The sequence below is a fragment of the Thamnophis elegans genome, chromosome 13 (assembly GCF_009769535.1).
Source record: "Thamnophis elegans isolate rThaEle1 chromosome 13, rThaEle1.pri, whole genome shotgun sequence".
Classification (NCBI taxonomy): domain Eukaryota; kingdom Metazoa; phylum Chordata; class Lepidosauria; order Squamata; family Colubridae; genus Thamnophis; species Thamnophis elegans.
This window is the reverse complement of record NC_045553.1, coordinates 19278883-19302239: the sequence shown is the minus strand read 5'-3', so window position 1 is coordinate 19302239 and position 23357 is coordinate 19278883. Positions and strand designations below refer to the sequence as shown.

General features: G+C 45.1%; 1 protein-coding gene across 2 annotated transcripts in view; it reads left to right on the top strand.

Moving 5' to 3' along the window:
• Window positions 1-2138: 2138 nt before the first annotated feature.
• The window catches only part of LOC116517054 (tetraspanin-15-like), a 65683-nt gene continuing 44464 nt past the window's right edge, over window positions 2139-23357 (top strand). The window contains exons 1-2 of one of the 2 annotated variants that reach the window (XM_032229821.1): window positions 2139-2881; window positions 18839-19024. In XM_032229821.1, coding sequence (XP_032085712.1) covers window positions 2792-2881; window positions 18839-19024 — 276 coding nt within the window. In that variant the 5' untranslated portion in view covers window positions 2139-2791. The remainder of the gene's footprint in view (window positions 2882-18838; window positions 19025-23357) is intronic. The other variant, XM_032229823.1, reaches the window with a different exon arrangement.

Here is a 23357-nt window from a genome sequence, read left to right as displayed (position 1 = left end):
ATGCATTGGGAAGATTGCTTGGAGTTGGGAGATACTTCTAATGTAATCTACTGGATCCCCTGTGTGGATTGCCCTTGTGACTGTAGGACAAACAGGGAGGAAGCTAATAACCAGACTGCAAGAACACAAGCGAGTGGTCAGACGAGGAGACCTGAACTCATTGGTAGCCTCACATTGTGATGAACACACATTCAATTTCACAGCTACTAAGATTGTTGGCCAAGCAGGTACAAAGACAGCCAGGGAAATGATTGACGCCTGGGAAACCAGGCCCCTTGTCAGTCAACAGGAGTGCTGATTTATCACCAGCTTATCAGGTACTTAGAAGGGGAGCACTTGGCAGCACAGAAAACAACAGCCGAGGACTTAATAGCCGGCCATCAACACTCCAATCAACCAAGAAGCCACACCCAACCAGGCACCACATAAAGAGGACACATAGACTAGCCCACCACACACATTGGGGTAGAGAGAGGTTCCCCAGGATGGGCTCCAGCACCAGTCTAAACCACCCATCTGGTCCCAGTGACTGACCCAGATTGGATTCTGCAACAGTCTGCAATCCCAGACAAAAAGTCCAATTCTGTTCTGCCCTGGCCAAACTCTGCTGCTTGTCCTGTGTCCATATTTAAATACCATCTTTTAGGAAAGGTTTAAAAAAGGGGGAACAAGAGGCGAGAGGTTCGATCCAGAATTCTATGGAGATTTGAAACCAAGCCCCATAAACCAATGACACCATTGGAAAGAGGGGGGGGGGGCAGCTCCCGGATGGTCCCTGACTGCAGAACACAAAAGGAAGTCCAACATGGTAAGAAGGTGGCGCCCAAATGAATATGGTGGAAAGAGCTCTTGAAGTGGAACCATTCTACCAAGATTGGGGCCACCACACTCCAGACGGAGCTCCCGACCAAGGTGGAGCAGTGACGTGCAGGCAGGGGAGGCAGTACCACTTCATGAAAAGAAAAAAAATGTAAAAGGAAAAAGGCTGAGGTAGTTGCTGTCAGAGTCATAGTGGATGACTCTGCTTAGTGCTTAACTGTTTAAAAAAGCTGCTAAAAAGTGCCCTCTACAGGAGGAGGCAGGAGAACCACGTGCCTCATTTAGTCTGACATTATGATCACTTGAGCAGAGTTAAGCAAGGGTTAAAAGACAAAAAATTCCTTATGTAGATGAGGCACTTGGTTCTCTTGCCTCCTCCTGTAGAGGGCGTTTTTTAAGAGGCTTTTTAAAACAGTTAAGCAGAGTTATCCATTGGGAACTCTGGCAGCAGCTAACCCAGCCTGACCTCAGCAGCTCTTGCCTTTTTCCTTTTATATTTTTACATTTTCATGATGACAGGCAAGAGCAGGCAAGAGCAGAGTTGAAATCCTCTGTGATTGTGAAACAGCTGGAAAAGGTATGTGGGTCGGAGGGAGGGGCAAGAATTCAAAATTAATGTAATTTGTAAGTAATTGTAAGTAATTTTTGTGTGCGTGCGTGCGTGTTTGTTTCTTCACTCAGAGGGAAGGGGGTAGGAGAGGCAGGGAGGGCAGCCCTCCAGCTTTCTTTCTCTGTGTCGGGGCATCCTGCCAGCAGAGTCAGGTCTTTTACCCGCCTCTACTGGCAGGCTGGCACTTTCTTTCTTTTAAGAAAGCGGCTTTTGGCCACCCACCTCTATGCAACCGAAGCTTTGGCATTCTGGCTTCCACTGCCCAGATCTTGCCTGGATCCGGCACTTCAGCCCCGAAGCTCGGCCCTGTCTGTGGGCAGATGGTCCCTCTTTCAAGAACCGAGGGGGCAGTCCCACCCAGGAAAAAAATTAAAACCTTCAGCTCGTTGTGCCCCACCGCCCGCCAAGGGAAAGTTTGGAGCCCTCCTCAAGGGCCCCTGCGAGGAACCACCTGAAAGCCCCGCAGTGGGTGTGGAGGGAGGGACTTTTCCCTCCTCCTCCTCTTCCGCAGCATCCTTGAGAAAGCCACTGGCGTTCCACGGGCGACGAGCCACGCTCTTTGCCGCCACAAACTCAAGCCGAGCCACATATTCCTTAGTCTCTTCTCAAGCTCTTTCCCCCTCCCGCCCCGCCTTCCTCCCTTCTTTCCTTCCCTTCCTTCCTTCCTCGAAGAAGACAAAGTAAAAAAGAAGAAAAAGCAGCAGCGCTGCCAGAGTCCCGAGGCTTTCCCCTCCTTCCGCTGTCAGTGGCCAAAAGGCATCCCGAGGCTCGGGCCGAATCACCCCAGGATGAAGGGTGGTGGCTCAGCGCGGTCCTCACATGGCCAGAAGAGGAAGGAGCGCGGCGACCCCCGGCCAAAGCCCGAGCAGCCCGTTTGTGTTGCGGCGTGGGCTGGGCAACCAGGGGCGATTTGCAGCGGCTCAGCGAACCGATTCCAAGCGCCCCGAGCAGCCCGTCGCAGCCGGGCCGAGGCGCTGGAATTTCACCCCTGTGCGAGACCCGAGCGGGGTCTCGTGCAGAGCTTGACCCTCCGCATCCCGAGCGAAGAGCAGGGCCAGGAGCGCTTGCACGGAGGGACGGAGGCTGCCCCAGAGACCGGGAAGCAGGCTCAGCGACCCGCCCGCCGAAAGCGCCCCTGGGGGCTTTCTGCAGGTGGAAAGGGGGGGCGGGTCTGCTCCGCGGCCTGGAGCCAGCCGCCCCTCTCCTTGCCTTGGCTTTCCGAGCGGAAGTGGAGGAAATCCCCGGAGAAAGAGAAAACGCCGCGCCCAGCGGGCACAGCTGACGCCGCCGCCGCCGCCGCCTCCCCGCGCAGGTGCCTGCCCGGCCTTCCTGGCGGCGTCGTCTCGGCGATCCTGCGGAGCGATGGGCGTCTCGGAGCCGGCCTGGCGGAACTCGCTGCCCTACTACTACTGCGTCAAGTTCGCGCTCTCGGCGTCCTCCACCCTCTTCTCGGTAGGCCACCCCTCCAGACACTGCAAGCGGAGCGGCGGCCGCCCCGGCTGAGCCTCGATCCCCGCCCCCGCAGCCGTCTCGTCCTCCCGCTCCCCTGGCCAGCCGCCCCCGCCTTGCCGGCCGCCTCCTGCCCCTTTCCTGGCCTTCGCGCCGCGCCTGTTCCGGTGGAGCGAGGCCGTTGGAGAGCGCCTGTCGGCGGGGCCCCTCGGGCGGACTGTCGAAGCTTGCCGCCGCCGGAGACGCCCCGCCGCCCGGAGAGTCGGGCCTTCGTTTCTTTCTGCAATTTGGGCGCTGCTCGGTTGCCGGACGAGCCCTGAGCGTCAGTTTCCTTGGCCGCTGCACAGAGAGTGCTCCGCCTGGATTCTCCCCGGATTCCCCCCCCCCCTTTCTGAAAAATCTGAGCCGGTTGTTCCCCTCTGAAGGGCTGAGCAGGAGCGCCAGTCAAGCCTTTTGTATGTCTCGGCCAAGAAAATGACTCTGGGGAACTGGTTCCTTTGTCAGCTGGAGACCCCCGGTTGTGCCCATCTACCTGGGCGCCCTCTACACAACCCCCACAACCCTCAACCAGTCCTGTCTCCTCCAGGTGTGACTCTTGTCCAGAGGCTTCCAAGTTTTCTCTGGAAGGGAGAAGCTTTTTTCTGAACATCCTAGAGCTCTAAGCAAGCTGGAGAGAGAGGAAATTGGCAGTGGTTGAGTAAACAGTTACTTTTTGTGCCCTTGGTTTCTCATGAAACCATATCGTTTTCTCAGGAAACACAACTGGAAAAATCTTGCCAAGCTCCAACCTATCTGATGGGCTTCCAGTGAGACAAGTTTGGGAATGGCTTATGTATATGTTAGTGTGTGTGTGTGCATTCTACATTAACCCCACTCAAAGCCAGCTTTAAGAGCCTTCTGGAACCCCAGGAGGGGGGAGGCTTTGTCCTCCTCTGGTTCCATGGGGCCTCAGCCCCTGGTTTCCCAAAGGCTAAGCGCTGCCCCCCCCCCCCCAATTCCTGTTAGCATGCGGCAAACCTCTTCCCCATCCCGCATATGGAAGTAATCCTGTTCGATATATAAAAAGTGAGGTTCTTGGCAGATTGCACACTGTGAATGTGGAGAGATGCAGAGCCCGGCCAGCATGCTGATATATTGGCTTCTACCTCAAACGTACCGATAATGACTTATTTTTTAGCCAATGACAAAGCCTTGAAGGTGGCTTCCTTCTGGTGGTTTAAAGTTTGCCCTAGACAACGGAAGAAGGGTAGAAATCAGGCCTCTTTCATCTCTTCTTTGGTTCTGGGCTAGTAAAAGGGGGGGCACCCCTTTCCATGACAATTGTACTAAACAACCATGTTTATGGTAATTTAAATTTTTGGTGAATGTTTTTTGTTTATTTGCCAGATCTTTCTGATTGGCAGAAGATCACAGTGGCTCAGTGATATGGAGGCCCTCAATTATCCAGATTGTGTTTGTCCCAAAGGTGCTTTTTCCAAAGGGCAGTGGAACTTTCTTGGTTTTTTTCCCTTTGAACATTTTCTCTGCTGAAAATGTTTCTTGGATGAGAAATGAAACATCTTTAAAGAAAATCAGATTTTATCTTGACATAATCAATCCCAGTTTGGGGTGTTCAGTCAATCCCAGTTTGTGAGTGTTCCCAGGGAGCCAGGCAGAGGCTAAATTTTAGATTTGGGGAAACAGAGCATTTTCTTCCTCTGGCAACACAGTTAGCCCTCATTTAGCAATTAGGATTAGGTGATGAAAAAGTAAGTTTGTGACCAATCCTTGCAGTTAACCACTATGGCAGATCTGTAAAGCAAAGTAAAGAGTTACTTGCCATTACTTGCCTGAATTACCAAATTGCTAATCCCAGTTGTGATTGCTAAAAGTGGACTATCTGTAGCCCCTTTTTTCCTGAATTCTTTGGAAATCTGAAGGAAAATCTTGTTGCAAATAATAAAAAGTATGCTCTGCACATCTGCTGATAGGTACATTGCTGGAGCGTACTTAAGCGATGGTCAACCAGGACACTTAGATTCTTGAACAGTCTCAGTTCTGTCTGCTTGGAGGGGACTCCCTGGGGCTCTTGTTAACCGTTTGAGTCTCAGGGCTTTGGCCTGGATCTTTGTGAACCAGTTTTGGATGCTACATCATTTTGTAGGTCCAGCTTGCACCTTCTATTTTGCTGTCACGATGCACTTGACTTATCATCTCTATTCTGCTTTGTTGGAGAATTTTATATTGAATTGAGGCTTTTGTTTCTCCTCTGTTGGTTTAATTTAACACAAGTTCACTATGTAGAAGTCTTGATGTTTTTATATGATTTATTCACCATCATCATAATTATGAAAGCAATGACTTGTTTAATGCCAAGGAAACTTGTAAGCAATTGCAATTTGTTCAAACTGGAGTTCAGGCTTAGTGCAAGCATGGTTTTAATAAACCATGACTAAAAATATCATGGCTTAGTGTCATTTACCATATGAACCATTTACCATATGTACCATTTATGGTACATACCCATCTACCATAGTTATTTTTATGACAATAAGAATAAAGATTCAGAAGAATTTGCATTCAGAAGTTGTGGGTTCAAGTTCACTGGAAGCTTTCAAGAAGTCTTCTACTTGGGGGGGGGGGGTTGGACTAGATGAGCAACATGATCCCTTCCAACTCTTAATCTGTTGAAGTTCTGAGAGGAGCAAAGAGCACATGGAAATATTTGATGAAAAGACCATAGGCTGCTCTCTCCCTTTGCACATTTGCTGGGTTCTAGGAAGAAAATAAATAGAAAATGTGCACTGGCAGATGTTGGATTCTTTGCCAGTTAATTTCTCTCTATTAATGGAATCCATAACATGCAATAAATGATATTAGGGTGCTGTTAGAAATAATGGAGAAATTGTGGGGTCTTTTGTGTCCTCTGAACTTGTTTTCTTTCCCTTGCAGATTTTTCATTAGCCAACTAGGTAGCCCTATTAGTGCCTAGGGACAGTTCAATCCCTGGGCTACAAATATTCTCTTCTAGAGGACAGATTTCTAGTTGTCTTCTGGTGTTGCCACCTCTTCCTTTCCAGTGTTGTTTCTGGTCTTCTGTCTTCCCAGAGCAAGTGCCTTTCTTCCCCCACTTTTCAGCAAAGGGTCAACTAAGAACTCAGTAGCTGAAGGCACAAATGATAGAAAAAATAAAAGCCACTGCTTGGTTTCTTTCAGCTTTCCTTCTGGTCCATACCAATTGTACCCTTGTTAGATATTGTAGACATCTACAGTAGGGGGCACGATGGCTCAGTGGTTAAAGACGCTGAGATTGTCAGCTGGAGAACTGACAGACCAGGTTGGAGACCCAAGCTCTGCACACTGGGGTGAGCACCCTTACCCAGGTCCTGGCCACCTAGCAGTTCAAAAGCCTGCAAACGCAAGTAGATTAATAGGTATCACTTCTGTGGGCAAATAGCAGTGTTTTGGATGTCTTGGCATATAGTCATGGTGGCCACATATCCACGGAAATTATCTTTGGAGAGCCTCACTCTCTCGACCAAGAAACAGAGATGAGTCCTATGCCCAAGAGCCAGACATGACTGACAGGGAAACTTTACCTTTAATTTGCCTCTGCCATCTAAGCAATATTGGGGCTTATCCTTACATTCAGATAGATGGAAGATAGATGCTGATTATGAGTTCAGTGGAGAAAGCAGTTATGTTTGGAAGAGTTAGCAGTCAAAGGAAACCCAGCTGCGAAAGAACACCATCAAAGCATAGAAAAACCAGTAGGGGGGGTAGAGATTAGAGAACAACGGGAACCAAGAACAACTAGAGCCATAAATCCTAATTATAAAACATAAAGATGGAAGGAACAAAATTGCTTTCAATTAATGTAAATGGACTTAATTCGGTAATCAAAAGAAGGAAAATATTCCATAAATCAGAAAAGCTAAAAATAGATATAATTTGCTTACAAGACGTACACATTCAACAAACATACAATTATCTATTAGTACAACCAAAACCTGGCAAAACTTTCACTTCTTTGGTGGACTGTAAGAAAAGAGGTGTGACTTTTTATATTAAAGATAAAATCCCAGCAAAACAAATTTTACAGATGAGGATGGAAGAATTTTGATGGTGGAAATCGTGGACAATGTAAGGAAAATACTTTTAATTGCAATCTATGCACCTTAACGAAAAACAAGATGAATTTTATAAAAAACTCCACAAGAAAATAATTGACTTAGATTATGCTGATATCTGTATGATGGGAGACTTTAATGGCATTATAAACCAGAACATGGATCATAAAACCCATAAAACAATAAAATCAAATATAAAAACACTCCCGAAATCTTTCTTCAAGATGATGGATGAATTCAATCTAAAAGATATCTGGAGAGAAAGAAACCCCACCAAAAAACAATACACCTTCTACTCACATACTTATCATTCTCTAGAATTGATATGATTTGGGCCTCAACGGATCTATTTGGCAGTATACAAGAAGTTGAAATTGAACCAAATATTTGGGCCAACCACAACCCAATGACAATAAAATGGAGAGCACAAAGAACAAGATCTAGATGGACTTTAAACAACACGATACTGAAAGAGAAAGACTTTGTAAAGAAAATCGAAAAAGAATTGACTTTCTTTTTTAAAGAAAATAAAAAAGACACATCCTTGCAGAACTTTTGGGATACAATGAAGGCCTTTTCTGATAGTCTGATAATAGACTAAACAAGAATGAGAAACTCAAAGAAAAGACAAACATCCAAAAAACTAGAAAAAGATTATAGTGTTTTGGAAAAAGAATTACAGAAATCTGCACAAAAGAAAGAGATTAAAATAAAAATAGATATAATTAAACATAAAATGGACTTACTGGAAAAGGAGGAACTGGCACAAAAATTTAGAGGCACTAAACAGAACTATTTTGAAAATGCAAACAAACCAGGTAGATGGTTGGCATATAAACTGAGAAAGGAGAGAGAGAGGATGAAAATACAACAACTAAAAGACGAACAAAGACAAACCCATTATGAAAATGCAGAAAAGAAGAAAATCATACAAGATTATTATGCTAAGATGTATGAACAAGAGAATATAAAAGAAGAAGTTAAACAATATCTACAAAATGCTAATCTTCCCCTAATACCCAACGATATTAGAACTATGTTAGAAGGTAGAATAACAATGATGGAGTTAGCTCAAGCTCTTAAAAGACAAAAGAATGGGAAGGCCCCCCGGTCTGGATGGCTTACCCGTGGAATTCTACAAAACACTAGAGGAATCCTTGTCTCTTCCCCTATTAGAAGTTATGAATGAAGTAATGATTGAAAGTAAAACACCCAACTCTTGGCTTGAAGCATACATTACATTAATACCCAAAGAGGAGGCAGACCACATGCAAATTAAGAACTACAGACCAATTTCCTTGTTAAACTCAGACTATAAGTTATTTGCTTCCATATTGGCAGAGAGAATATTTAAATGGGTTTATCCATTCGGACCAAAATGGTTTTTTACCAAAGAGGCAAATTAGAGACAACATAAGAATAATTTTGGACACCTTGGAATATTATGAAGCTCACCCCGAAAAGCAAATGGCCTTGATGTTCCTTGACGCGCAGAAGGCTTTCGATAATGTAAACTGGCTATTCATGATACAACAAATGGAATTAATGAACTTTGGCAAGAATTTTATTCAAGCTATACAAACAGTATATCACAAACAAACAGCTAAGATAATGATAAATGGAGAACTGACAGATCCTTTTGAAATAAAGAGAGGTACGAGACAAGGCTGTCCATTATCACCGCTACTTTTTGTCCTAACGCTAGAAGTTTTAAACAGAAGAATCAGAGAAGAGGAAGAAATAAAGGGTATGATTATTAAAAAAGAAGAATATAAGTTGCAAGCGTTTGCAGATGATTAGCTTTCATTCTTGAGGAGCCACTGGAATCTGCACCCAAATTGATAGAAAGTATTGAGGAGTATGGAAAAGTAGCAGGTTTGAAAATAAAGAAAACAAAAATCATGAAAAAGAACATATCAAAACATAAAGAAGAATTGGCAGAAATCTTGGCGATGCAAGTTATTAACAAGGTCAATTATTTGGGGATCTTTTTAACAGCTAAATGTAGTACCCTCAAAGAGGATAATTATTCTAGATTGAAGCAACAAATTGCAACGGACTTGGTGAAATGGGAAAATCTTCAATTATCAATGATCGGGAGAATTTCTACAATTAAAATGAACATCTTACCTAGAATCCTGTACTTGTTCCAGACAATCCCAATTAGGTTGGGGAAAGGTTATTTTGAAGACTTAAATAAATTGGTGTTGAAATTCATATGGCAGGGGGAAAAAGCAAGAATAAAATGCAAAGTGTTGCAAGATGCTAAATCAAGAGGAGGATTCGGATTACCTGATGGGAGCTATACTACCAGGCAGCTAGTCTGATGTGGATCAAGGAATGGATAACGTTAAGAAATAGTAGGCTCTTGAATCTAGAGGGACATGACTTGCTGTTGGGATAGCATGCTTTTTTATGGTATAAGGGAACTAAAGCACATGGTTACTTTAGGAGACACCATATAAGACAGGCTTTGTTATTAAACTGGGAGAAGATTAAGAGACTACACTACTTAAAAATTCCAGTCTGGATATCATCCATTGAAGGTTTTTCATATTCAATAATATACAAAAAGGAACAAACAGTTAGATATACGGAATTATTAAATATAGAGGGTGAACTCAAGTCTATACAAGATTTGAAACAGGAGGGTATTGAAGTTAATTGGTATTCATATGTGCAAATACATTCTAGATATAATGAAGATCAAAAAAAGGAGGGTATTTACTATAAAATGACCAAATTAGATAAAATCTTAACAGGTACCGATGAAAAGGTAATTAAAAAACTATGGCTACTTACTAGAGGTGAAACTTCATGAGGAACAAGTTAAAGAAACTACGTTAGCCTGGGGGAAAAACTTGGGGCATGGGATTGAATTAGAGAAATGGCAAAAACTGTGGACTCAAAACTATAAAATGACAATGTCAACTGCATATAAAGAGAACTTGTATAAGATGTTTTACAGGTGGCACCTATCCCCATCGAGAATTGCAAGAATGTCCAAGAATAAATCCGAAAAATGTTGGAAATGTCATCAGACGTCGGGCACATACTACCACATGTGGTGGATTGTACTGAAACTAAAAAATATTGGACTAAAATCCACATGTGGTTGGAGAAAATGATACATAAACACATAGACTTAAAACCGGAACTCTTTTTATTGCGAATAATACCAGAAACACACAATAAGGATTTGAAATACCTGATCATGAATGTTTTAACAGCTGCTAGAATTGTATTTGCCAAAAATTGAAAAAAATGAGAAAGTACCATCACAGGAGGAAACTATTAGGAAAATAATGGAATGTGCCGAAATGAGTAAGCTTACATTTGAAATTAGAGAATGAGAGGATGAGCAATATCATAAAGTATGGGACTTGTTTTACCAATGGTTAGATAAAAAAAAACCTGGGAATGAAACTGTTTACTTATGTAGTAATAGGGTTTTTTTCTTGTTATAATATAGAGTACTATTCACATGATATATAAAGGACAATAATGATCTTAATGTATAAGAGTGGGATGATTTGAATACTTTGGTATAATTACATGTAGGGAGCATTTTATATTAGAAAGATCTTTCTATATTAAATGGATCAATGATGATATAATGAACAATTGATCTCCCTTTATTTATTTATCAGCACAAATACAACATATATATATGTATCAGGGGTGGGTTTCTCGCCCCGTTCCAACCGGTTCAGTTGGAACGGGGCCGGCAGCGTCCTCGTGCACGCGCGCGGTGCACGCATGCGTACTAGCGTCTGCGCGACGCTCCAGCTGCTCCTGGACGATTGTGCAGGCGCTGTATGCATCCTGCGCATGCATGGAAGCGCAGAACTTGTCAAAACCGGGTAAGGACCGCGGTTGGGCGGGCATGCCTTTCGCCGTTCCCGGAAGTTAGTTACTTCCGGGTTCGGCGACCAACCGGTTCGCAGGGACCGCCGCGAACCAATTGAAACCCACCCCTGATATATATATATATATATATATATATATATATATATATATATATATATATATATATATATATATATATATATATATATATATATATATATATATATATATAAATTGAAATACTTAACCACTATATGGATTAATAATTAATAATGGAAAATTATTGTTGGATCTCTGGATGATTGGTGACATTATGGTCAATTGAAAATATAAATGTATATTATAAATTAATGGGAAATCTTTGTTCTAATCTTCGCTTTTTTTCCTTAGAGATAGGTGATACTATAATATATGATAGATAATTATGAATTTTAAGAAACAAGGATTGTTACAAATGAAAGAATATTAATGGTAATTTGAACACATAATGCTCAATGACAGCGAAATATCCAGTTACGTTTAATGTAAACCAGTGATATCAATCCTAAGTTTAAGAATTGATGCACAAAAACTTGTAACCAAATGACATGCTTGATGAAATGGAAGAAAGTTGTTCTTTGTTCTTCTCTTGCTTTGTTTTGTATGTGTTGTTTTGTTTAAAAAGAATAAAAATATATATTTTTTAAAAAGCATAGAAAAACCTGAAGAGGTAGTGCAAGATCAGAAGACGCGGAGAGACCTGGCCCCATACAGTTGACAAGAGTCGGATTTCACTGAATGGAAAACATCATCATCTTCAATCATCATTATCATCACCATCAAAACTTTGGTGTCCTTCTCTTTGCATCCCAAGCTTTTATGAAACATTGCTGTTAGAGGCTTGAAAAATATCTTTCTGAGTTACATCAACACTGATTTATAATTTCTGAGGAAGAAAATTTTAACAGAAAGAATAATAACTTTGCTCCAGACTGACATTATATGTTTGGCTCTTAGCAAAGCGGCTGTATGTTGCTTGCAGTACATAAGGTTTTTTTCCCAATAGTTCAATCTGCTTTTAACATTTCTAAAATAATTAACATGATTTAGACAAGGTACATTTAAAAGGGGGGAAGTTTGCCCATTGTCCAACTACAAGGAAATGATACTTGTGGTATTTATGATGGTAACATCCACCCGGAAACTGCATAACCATGTAGACTGTGGGTTCTTCATCTCTGGAGGCTTTTAAGCAGAGGCTGGATGGGTCCTTCTCAAGGATAGGTTTCCCTGGACATTATAGAAGGTTGGACTAGATGATGTTTGGGGTCCCTTTCAACCCTTTGCTTCTAAAAACGTTTTGAAAAACAATATTGTTGCTTGTTTAAAGTGTCCCTAGAGGGAAGGCTTCTTCTCCTGGGGGAACCTTGGGGACGGGCAGAAGCTCACCTGCAGGTCTCAGTTAGTGTGGAAACCAAGTGTTAGATCAGGTAATGGAAAGGCACACAAGGCTAAAGGCAACAACAGCTCATTATTAAAGTACAAGTAAGAACAATCCAGCAAAGGTTGAGTCTGACAGCAGACCTTTTATACGGAGCTGTCAGACCCTTTGACCAATGAGATTAAATCTCTGTTCCCGCTGGGACAGAGGACCTTGGTGGAAACCACTATAGCTGAAGCAAGTATCTAACACCCCTCCCCTCTTAGATGGAATAATCCTATTGGTTACATAGTCATGCAGGTAGGCGGGTTTTTGGGTAGCTCTGCCTGACCTGCACAGTTCAGTTGGAGGGTGTTCTTTGGACAGGTCGGACGGACCTGTTTGCTCCGCAGCTCCACTTGGAAGCTCCTGGAACCTTTCACAGGCTGCAGCTGGAGCTTCTAGAGCCGGTTCACTCGGAGCTCGCTGCGGACCTGCAACACAACCAGATAAGTTTCCCGGTACCCTTGGGCTTGAGCTGCCTGTGGAAGGAGTGAGTGTTTGCTTCATTTGGGTAGGGCTTTGGCTATCTCGTGCAGGAGTTACCTCTGGTTGTCTAAGAGTGGAGTTGGAGAGGCGGCCATGGAGTTGGTCAATGTGCCTTCTCCAATTCCGACCGTCCTTGAGCTCTACAAGATAAGACTGAGGCCCAGTGATGCCTATCACTGTGGCAGGAATCCACAGAGTTCCCCCAGCGTAGTTGTGGGCTAAATCCCCTATGCTAAAATTCCGAATCAGCAAGAGGATCAGTAGGATCAGCAAGAAGTTAAGGCAGCGGGCAACGGCTCAAAGCGTTGGTGTGCCCCAAAGTGGAGGCTGGTCAGTGGATGAGACGGTAGGAGTAGGCAGCTAGGAAGGTGGTCCATCATGTCATCTGCGGTGATAATGACACTGGAGTGGGTTGGTCCCCATCCAGTAAGCCTAGTAGCAATTTGTGGTCCATAATTAGTTCGAAATCATGGCCATATAAGTACTCATGGAACCTCTTTCCTCTGGCCACTGCGGCCAAAGCCTCACAGTCCAGCTGGCTGTAGTTCCGCTCGCCAGCGGACAAGGTCCTAGAGTAAAAGGCTGGGAGCCTGGGTTCTGTTGGGCATGCAGTGGCTGAGGATGGCACCGATGCCAAACGGGGAAGTGTCACAAGTCAACTCCAGTAGCAGGGTCTTGCTATACTGAACCAGGAATGTGTCTGCCGACAGAAGTCTTTTTACCGCGGCAAATGTGGCAACCTCGGCTCTGCCCCAGGACCACTTCGCGTTCTTTGCCAGGAGACAGTGTAAGGGCTCAGCAACAGTGGATTTCTGTTTAAGAAAGACGCTGTAGAAATTAAGGAACCTGAGAAGCGCCTGCAGCTTGGTTTGATTGCAAGGTGTAGGGTGTCCTGGATTGCTTGAATTTTTTTGGTGGTTGGGTGAATCCCAGAGCCGTCGGTTAGGTACCCTAAGAATTCAACCCTTGGCACGTTAATTTGGCATTTTTCTTTTTTGAGATGGAGGCCTTTGTTTCTAATTCTGGTCAAAACAGTTTGTAAAAGTTTGAAAAGTTACACCTCATTTGCAGCCGATACCAAGATGTCATCGAAATAGGGGACGACTCCTGGAATCCCCTGCAAAAGCCATTCCATGATGCTTTGGAACAGTCTTGGGGTGATACTAAGTCCAAATCACAATGGTTTGGGCCTCTGCCGTAGTGCCATCTACAGGCAATTGTTGGTATGCTGCGCCATGTCCATTTTAGCGAATAATTTCCCGGGGCCTAAAGAATGTAATAAATGCTGTACAATGGGTATAGGGTAAGCGCTTTGTTGCAACCCTTTATTGATTGTGCATTTGTAGTCTGCGCAGATGCGGACAGACCTGTCAGAATTGACAGGTGTCACTATAGGGGTCTCCCAGCATGTGTGATGAACCGGCTCTAGGATTCCCTGGCCTACGAGCTTGTCAATTTCCTGATCAATTTTGGGGCGGAGAGCGAAAGGTACTCTCCTGGGTTTTAGCCTTATGGGGGCTATATTGGGTCCAAATTAAAAGAGATTGGAGTACCCACATACTTACCCAGACCGGTGCTGAACGACGTCCTAGAACTCCTTAAAAATTACTTCGGCGCTCTTGTCTTTCAAGGTGTTGATACCGGTCACTTCTAGGCCCAGGGCTTCGAACCAGTCCAGCCTCAGGAGGCTCTCCAGGTTGCTGCTGACCACTGTCACTGGGAGCTGGCTGCTGTAGTTTTTGAATTGCACCCAGAAGGTACCTTGGCCCATGATGGGGACCCGGTTCCCCTTGTAATCGCGAAGGCGGATGTCAGGGGTGCGCAGATGTTGCCTCTTCAGGCTAGGGATAGCCTGCTTGAGTGTAGACCACAGCATGATGGTCAGTGATGACCCGGTGTCGGTCTCCATCTCGCATGGAGAGCCCTCAAGGACTGTGACCTTCAGCTTTTTTTGCCACCTAGTGTGGACCTGGCCGATTGAGGTGTGGTAGGTGACTCTAGTGTTGCCCTCTGAGTGCTGTGGTGGCCTCTGCCAGGCCCCTTGGTTGGGCCTCTGCTGGCGGTTAGATCTGCTTCTTGGCTGTCAGGTAGTAGTGGGGAGTTCTTTCCGGCACACCATGGTGATGTGCCCCTTTCACTTGCAGCGCTAGCAGGTAGCATTGTGGAAACGGCAAGCTGATCTAGCATGGTATTCTCCGCAGCCAGCGCAAGGTGGGAGACGCGGTTTGAATTTTCATGCCAACTTTGTGTGGCTACTGCGCATGCGGCAGCTGTCATCTTCTTCGCCTTTTGAGCTCTCAGCCTCTGCAGCCTCGCAATGTACGGGTGTGCTCTTTCGCACGTCTTGTGGAACGCTTTGGCGCTGCAGCATTTCAGTGGATTTGATGGTCAATTCTGACGCCCTGGCAATTTGTAGAGTGAGGTTAGATTTGGCGAGTAACCTCCTCTGTAAGTTAATGTCCCGCACACCACAAATAATGTGGTCAAGAATAGGTTTGTCTAATTCTTGGAATTCGCAGTACGCTGTGGTCTTTTGTAGTGCCACAACGTACTCATTAGCCTTTCTTCTGGTTCTGAATGTTAAATTCATGCCGGCGAACATGCTTAGATGGCTTGGGAGTGTAGTGGGTCCTCAGCATCTGCTGGAGCACAGACCAAGCGACCAATTGTAGCAGCATTGGCTCAGAGAGGTCTTTCGCCGTTTCCCGGCCACAGTAACTAAGGAACATGTTCTTCTTGCAGACTTCAGAAAGGCCCATGAGGTTGTTGGCTTCGAAGAAGCAGTCGTACCTCAGCATATATGAGTCCAGTGCTCGGTGATTGAGTCATACGGAGTCGGTGGGGCGTGCATGGCCATTTTGTGTTCTGAGGGCGTTTTGAGTTTGCCAGTCAAAAATGACTGCTCGAAGCCGCGCTGAGCTCCTGACTCAATGTACTTGCTGGATTGTTACACTCTTTTTGGTTCGCCTATTTGCCTTCCAATCCCACCCTCATCGTCAGTGTTAGATTGGGTAATGGAAAGGCACACAAGGCTAAAGGCAACAACAGCTCTTTATTAAAGTACAACAAGTAAGAACAATCCAGCAAAGGTTGAGTCTGACAGCAGCCCTTTTATAGGGAGCTGTCAGACCCTTCGACCAATGAGATTAAACCTTTGTTCCCACTGGAACAGAGGACCTTGGTGGAAACCACTATAGCTGAAGCAAGTATCTAACACCAAGAGCTGCTGTCAAGACTGTTTTTCAGGAGGTGTCTATAGGGAGAAGCCACTCTTGAAACTGCCTGGCCCCGGCCTGCTTTGAGCTACTACCAGCCACCACTAAGTTTAAACAAGGGCTCCGTTCCCTCTGTGGAATTAAGATTCTATCAGGGCTGGATCTGAACTATCCAAGCTGTGCAGTCAGGAGTCTGCAATGGCCGGCTGTTGAAACTAGATCCTGTCTGATCCAGTTTTATTCCAGTTGGCAGGCCAATCCAATTCAGGCTAATTTGGTTGCTAAAAATGTATGTGTGCTAATAAAACAACTCTCCAGTTCAGTTCAGATGACTAGTTTGATTCAATGGTTCAGATCAATTTGCTGCTTTGATTCAAAAACCCCATCTGATTTGAGAATTGGACCCAGTCTCCAAATGGAATATTTACACAACCCAAATGTGCGAGCCTTTGGGAGCCCTCCCTGTTGTCAGGGATTGTGGGGAGGGGGGTTGGAAAGCAATGTTTTCCTATCCCAGCCCTGATGTTGCAAATGAGTCTTTCCCAGAAATGAGTCCCTTTCTCCAGAAGCTTTGGAAGAATCAGTTTCCCTGCTATCTGCTGTCCTTACTTTGATGTTATTTACTTATTTATTATTAGCTTTTGCTCATCCTCTGAGTGATGTGATTATTATTCCATCTGAATGTCTTAGAGCATATGTGGTTGAAAGCTGCCACACGGGGGGGGGGGAAGACTATTACTACTAATATCCCGGTAGCAGCAGCACCTGGGCCTGTGGGGGGCTGAGGGAATGTCACCCCCAGCTGTTTTTTGTTTTTTTTTTCTGAGCAAAGCTTGTGAGAGACAGATGGCATTTACAGGATTTCTGGTGCTGTTTTTTAATAAGGCATTTGCTGCTGCTTGGTTTGAAATAACTGACCTTTAAAACAGAATTAAACTGCTGTCCTCTCCTGTGATTTGTTGTGTGAAGAATGGATAGCTATGGTGGCCTTGCTGCTCTGGATTAGAAGGCGGTGGGTGGGTGATACTTGCTTACCAAGGCATTTCCTGCCACTCCCTGGTAGGCATGGCTGCCTCAAAGATTCTCACTCCCCAGGTCAGGGTTGTCTCGTTGTTATCTCTTGAAAAGATACCTTTGGTGGATTATTTTAATAAATTTATAGATGAATGAAACATGTTTCTAACTTCTCCATAAATTTGCAGAAATGAATGTATAGTTAAAGCAAACACATTTTGATGCTGGAGGGGTTGCCAGAACTAAATTACTTTTTTGCCTTTATGAGTGGTCTTGCTCAAAGGTAGCCATTTGAGGGTAGGGTATTTCAGAAAATTGCACCATAACAAAAGCATAGAAAAAGATACATTAGGCCTTTGGTCATTATTTTCTGGTAAGAATATAAGTTTAAGAAACAATACCTGTGTTAGAGCTTGCATTCAATCCAGACAAGACCGAGTGGCTTGTGTTTTTCCCTCCCAATAATTGGCCACATATTCCATCTCTCAGGCTGGGGGGTGAAATTATACGCCCCTCAGACAGGGTTCGCAATTTGGGAGTCCTCCTGGACCCACAGCTGACTTTAGAACATCATTTGTCGGCTGTGACCAGGGGGGCATTTGCCCAGGTTCACCTGGTGCGCCAATTGCGTCCCGACCTGAATCGGGAGGCTGTCGCAACAGTCACTCATGCCCTTGTGACCTCAAGACTGGACTACTGCAGTGCACTCTACATGGGGCAGCCCTTGAAGAGCATTCGGAGACTTCAGCTTGTCCAGAATGCAGCCGCGTGAGCGATTGTGGGTGCTCCTCGGTACACCCACGTTACACCTATCCTCCGCGAGCTGCACTGGCTGCCTATTGGTCTCCGGATATGCTTCAAGGTGCTAGTCGTCACTTATAAAGCCCTTCATGGTATTGGCCCTGGATACTTGAGAGACCGCCTGCTGCCAATTACCTCCAACAGACCAATTAGATCCCACAGACTAGGCCTCCTCCGAATTCCATCCGCCGGCCAATGCTGTTTGTCGACCACCTGGAGGAGGGCCTTCTCTGTGGCTGCTCCGGCCCTCTGGAACGATCTCCCCGTGGAGATCCGGACCCTCACCACCCTTCAGGCTTTCTGCAAAGCCGTCAAAACCTGGCTGTTCCGACAGGCCTGGGGCTGATGAGTTCCCACCCCCTCTCGAATTTGTGTGGCTGTTGGTTGCTTTTAAATTGTTTTTGTATTTTGTTTGTTTGCTTTTTGTTTTTTGTCTGTATTATCTCTTTCCCCTTTGGTTTGTTAGCCGCCCTGAGTCCCTTCGGGAATAGGGCGGTATACAAGTGCAATAAACCTTATAACCTTATAATGAAAAGCTGCTAGATTAGTAAAATATTGGAAACATCTGGAGTAGACATCTAAGAAAAATTCCTTTGATATAGGGCCATCTATTGTCCTATTTGAAAAAATAAATGTGTAAATTGAAACCAAGTGAAAAAATAAGGAAGAAAAGTGCTTTTACTCTATGGAATGACTTTATAAGATATTTTAATAAAATAAGGAAAAGAGCAAAGCTATTTATAGCTCATCATGATAAATTATGGAATATAAAATACATGCAGATGTATAGCCCTTTGGTCTGATATTCATGCATTGATTTTAACTTGTGAAATATTATTGTTTTCATATTGGAAGATTTTTTTTCCTAGTGTCAAGAAATGTGAACAGGTCACCTCTGCAGACCCTTCTTTGCCGCCTCACCAACAGCTGTGTTTACTGCCTGGATGGGGGCCGAGTGGAAGGTCCAGAGAGTCTTCCCTTGGCTTGGAGGGTCTAAGTTGCTTTTCCTTCCATTCCTCTGCAGATGGTCGGCCTTGTCATCTTCTGCGTGGGCCTTTATGCTGAAGTGGAAAGGCAGAAGCATCGGACCCTGGAAGGGCTCTTCCTCGCCCCAGCTGTCATCCTCATCCTCCTGGGCCTCACGATCTTTGCCGTTTCTTTTATTGGCATGGTGGGATCTCTTCGAGACAACCGGACGCTGTTGAAAACCGTAAGACATTTTTCCACAATCCGGGGCCCCTTCCTTACTCCCGGCTCCTCCTTCACCTTAACGTGTCTGCCATAGTGGATGGTCTCTGGTGATAATGCTGTAATAGCCATGGCTTTGTCCCTCTTTCCTAGAAATCTTGCAATTGGAAAAGGATGACAGCTTCTTTTCAGCAGAGCCCCTGAACTCTGGGCCTGGTTGCCACCTGTTGCATGCCCCCATAAGCATCCTTCCTGGGCACTGCCATCTTGAAACATTTGCAGTCAAAAATATAAACTGCAGAACAAGCGTACAATTTTGAAAAATAAATCCCATTGTTTGGAAAATGTCACAGAGTGGATATGGGGATTATAAAAGAGTCAAAGAGGAAGGAGAAAAAAATAAGGCATCGATTACTTGATAGAAAGAAGGGCAAGAGGTCATAAGTTTATATCTTTTAAAATCTTACTTTGTGTATTTTTCTTAATTATATTTTTATTTTAAAGTTCTAATAAAATTATTGTAAGGAGAGAGCGAGAACTCTTGTTAGGAAACGAGTATCTCGGGAAAAGCTATTCTGAAAGAAATAAGCTGGTTAAATGCTCACTAAGCTCGGCAAATGTGAGGCTCTGCTTGTTGCAGAACATAGAACAATGGGTTTAGAAGGTGGGACCTTGGAGGTCTTCTAAATCAACCCACTTCTTGAGTAGAAGATTCTATGCCATTCCAGACAAATAGCTGTCCAGTCTCTTCTCAAAAACTCCACTGATGGAGCACCCACAACTTCTGGAGGCAACTTCTGTTCCACTGATTAATTGTTCTCCCTGTCAAGAAATTTCTCCCCAGTTCTAGGTGGGATCTCTCTTTATGAACTTCCACCTCTTTTGCTCTCTGGTACTTGGCGAACGGGTTGACCCCTTCTTCTCTTACCTCTGCTGGAAGACAGCTATCGTATCTCCTCTAGATCTTCTCTTTGGTAGACTGGATATATCATACAAAGAGGACACATATGAGGACACGAAGGAGGACAAATGGAGATTCTCAGTCATCCAGGCCATGGCTATCCCAAAGGTGCTTTTTCAGGAGGCAACTGGACTTTCTGTTTTTTCTTCAAAGATGTTTCACTTCTCATCCAAGAAGCTTCTTCAGCTCTGACTGAACATCCCACCATCCCGTCAGAGCTGAAGAAGCTTCTGGGATGAGAAGCGAAACATCTTCAAAGAAAAACCAGAAAGTTCAGTTATCTCTTGATAAAGCACCTTTGGGACGAAGGAGGACACAATCCTCCCTTTGCTGGCCATCTAGTGGATCTGTTCAGGGAGGCTCACCGTTCCTAATGCAGGGAACTTGCTTTGGCTCTGGGATGCTTGATGCCCCAACAGAATCCTCCTTCTGTGCCAGCTACCAGGTAGGGGGATTCATGAAGAATAAACAAGTAAGAATATGCCACTTGGGCAGGAGGGTAAAGCATGTTTCTATGGAACATTTTGATTTTACTTTAGCTATGAGAGTGATGCGTGATATGTATGTATGTGCAGCAAAGCATGGGAAAAGGAAGTTCCTGCTCACTGCATGGCTGTACAGCTGCTGCTGCTGCTAGAAACAATAATGCCAGCCTGCCTGCAGGGAGTCTTATGCATCACATCTATCCTCCAAGAACTATTCTTTGCCCATCATTTACAGCAGACTCACAGAACTGCCTGTAGGGCAGGCTGCAAAATTCTTCCTCATAACTTTTATCAAACGTGTCAGATTGCAGCAGCTGCTCCACCCCAAGTATTTGGGCTAGCCAGCCAACTCCTCCTCTCTGAAGCCACATTGCTCCTTGCTTTCCTGAGAAAGAAACTGAAGTACCCTCCCCCCCCCCCATTTTGCAGCCAACCAATTGTGCTTGCAAGGAATGAAAGCCTCCCCAGCCTCCTATTGTCCTCTCTTGCCTCTCTGCCTGAATTAACAAGCAGACAAAAGACGCAGCAGATGGAAGGCAGCCATTGCTACCCCCCAACCCCCCATGCTTTGTGCTGCCTTCAGGCATTCTGAACACCTGCCCACCTTCTGAGGCTTCTCTGCTTTGGGGAGCAGCAAGGAACAAAGGCAACCCTGAAGAGCTCCCCACCCCCATGAAGCAAAGAAGACCAGGCCTCCCAGAAGGCAGGGCAGGAAGAGGCAAGGCCACGCTGGCCATTTCTGTTCTGAAGGAGCCCTTGCAAGGCTTTGGCTCCTTTTCCAGGGGGCTCCAGTAAAAGTCTCCTCCCCTCCCCCAGTAGCCCAGGAGGAGAAAGGATGCACACGCACACGCACACGCATGCACACACACACACACACACTTCATGTTTGTGGCAGAAAACATTAGCAGAGAGGAGGCTCCCCACTCACCCCTTCTGGGAGTTTGCAAATTGCTACCAAAGGTATTAACTCTGCTCCTGATCTGTTTTGGGTCTATAGCTCCCAGCCAGAGTAGTCTCCTTTGAAGGCGGGGGGGGGGGATCCTAGGGCACCTCCATAAGAAACAGCTGAGGCCCCTTTGCTGCTTGGTCCTTCCCTCTGCAGCATCGTGGGCAGAAAGGCCCCTCGACCCAAAGAAAGGACCCTTCCTCCCCCCAGAAGCAGCAGCGAGTGCCAAGAGGTCTCCATACCCTGTGTGAACTGTGTGTGCAAGGGTGCACCTGCCACTCACACAGAATTATTTCCTCCCCCCCCCCGCCCCTGCAACCAATCCACAAAGCTGGAAAGGTTGGGGATCACTTGTCTTAAACACTTTCAGCTCAAAATCTCATCATCAAACACTGAACTGATTTTGCTGGAGTTGCTTTCATGCTTTCATTCTTTTCTCCTCTGACACTCAGAGACTGAATTTCTAGCTGAATGTTCAACAGCATTGTTACATCTTTTATGTTAAGATATAAAAGGAATATTATTTTTAATGAGTTCTTGAGAAGTGCAACTGTCAGTTTATTAGAATAACCCAGAAAATATAAAGTGGTTTGGCAGAGCAGGGTTGTGCTGAATTTCTCTTTTGAATTCTACGCTGCCCCTCTGCCTGGAGACATCGCCGGCAAGTGAGCCCAAGGTGAGCATCATGAAAGCAGCGGGGGTGGTGGGGGTGGATGTTCCCTTTTATCAAGAGCAGCCCAGAATGCCTGGCCCTTTTTGTTGTCCTTCGGGAGCATCTGGTACAGTAGAAGGTAGAGACAGAATAATAGGGTTGGAAGGGATTTGGAGATATTCTAGACCAACCCCCTGCCCTTGGGAGGAGTTCCTGTACCATTCTGGACAAACAACTATCCAGTCTCTTTTTGAAAACCTCCAGAGATGGAGCATCCACAATTTCCGGCAGTAACCCATTCACTAATTGCTCTCTGACAAGGAATTTCTCCTTATTTCTAGGTTGAATGTCTCTTTAATGATCTTCCACGCATTATGGTGCTTTGGAGATCAGTTGGCCTTTCTTCTCTGTGACAGCACCTCAAGTACTGGAAGATGCTGCCATTCCCTTCAATAGGCTAGACATAACCTAATTCCCTTCACCGTTCATCATATGGTTTATCCTCCCAAACCCTTTTCACTCTTTATATAGCATTAACATCTTATCATGGTGATCATAACGGGGTGCAGTATGCAAGTATGGTCTTAGAAGTGCAGTATAAAGTGATATCGCTTCAAGTGATCTTGATACTATCCCTTTGTGGATGCTGCCTAGGATTATGTTGGTGTCAGGCCTACCATCTTTAGCTTCTTCCTTTTGTTGGCATCCTGACTTAAAGTGCAAGTGGTGGTCTACTAGGACACCAAGATCACTCTCAGAATCACTACTATTGAGCCATGCACTGCCTGTTCTACACTCATGTATTTGGTTTCCCTTGCCTAGGTGTAAAACCTTACTTTTTGCACAACGGAATGGTATTTGGTTGGATAGGAATCAGTGTTCAAGTCTCTCAAGTTCCTTCTTGGGAGAGTGTATCTTCCAAAGCCGTGATGGCAAAATTATGGCACACGTGCCGGAAGTGCCATGCAGAGCCATCTCTCCAGGCACACCAGCTGTCATCCATTGCTCTTCTGGGTTCTGGTCTTCATGCACCCGGGAGTCCCAGAAACCGGAAGAGCAGCCACTCAGTGAGTATGCGCACGCCGGGAAGATGATCTTCTGGTTTCTGGCATGCTCACCGGTCACCTGGTTTTCCTGTTCTGGCACGCATATGTGTGTGAAGACCAGGCGGCAAGTCTGTATGCGTGCACCATAAACTGGAAGATCATCTTCCCGGCATGCGCACCAGATGGCTGCTCTTCTGGTTTCCGGCATGCACGTGCGCGCTCCCATTTTGGCACCAGGTGCCAAAAAGGTTTGCCAACACTGTTC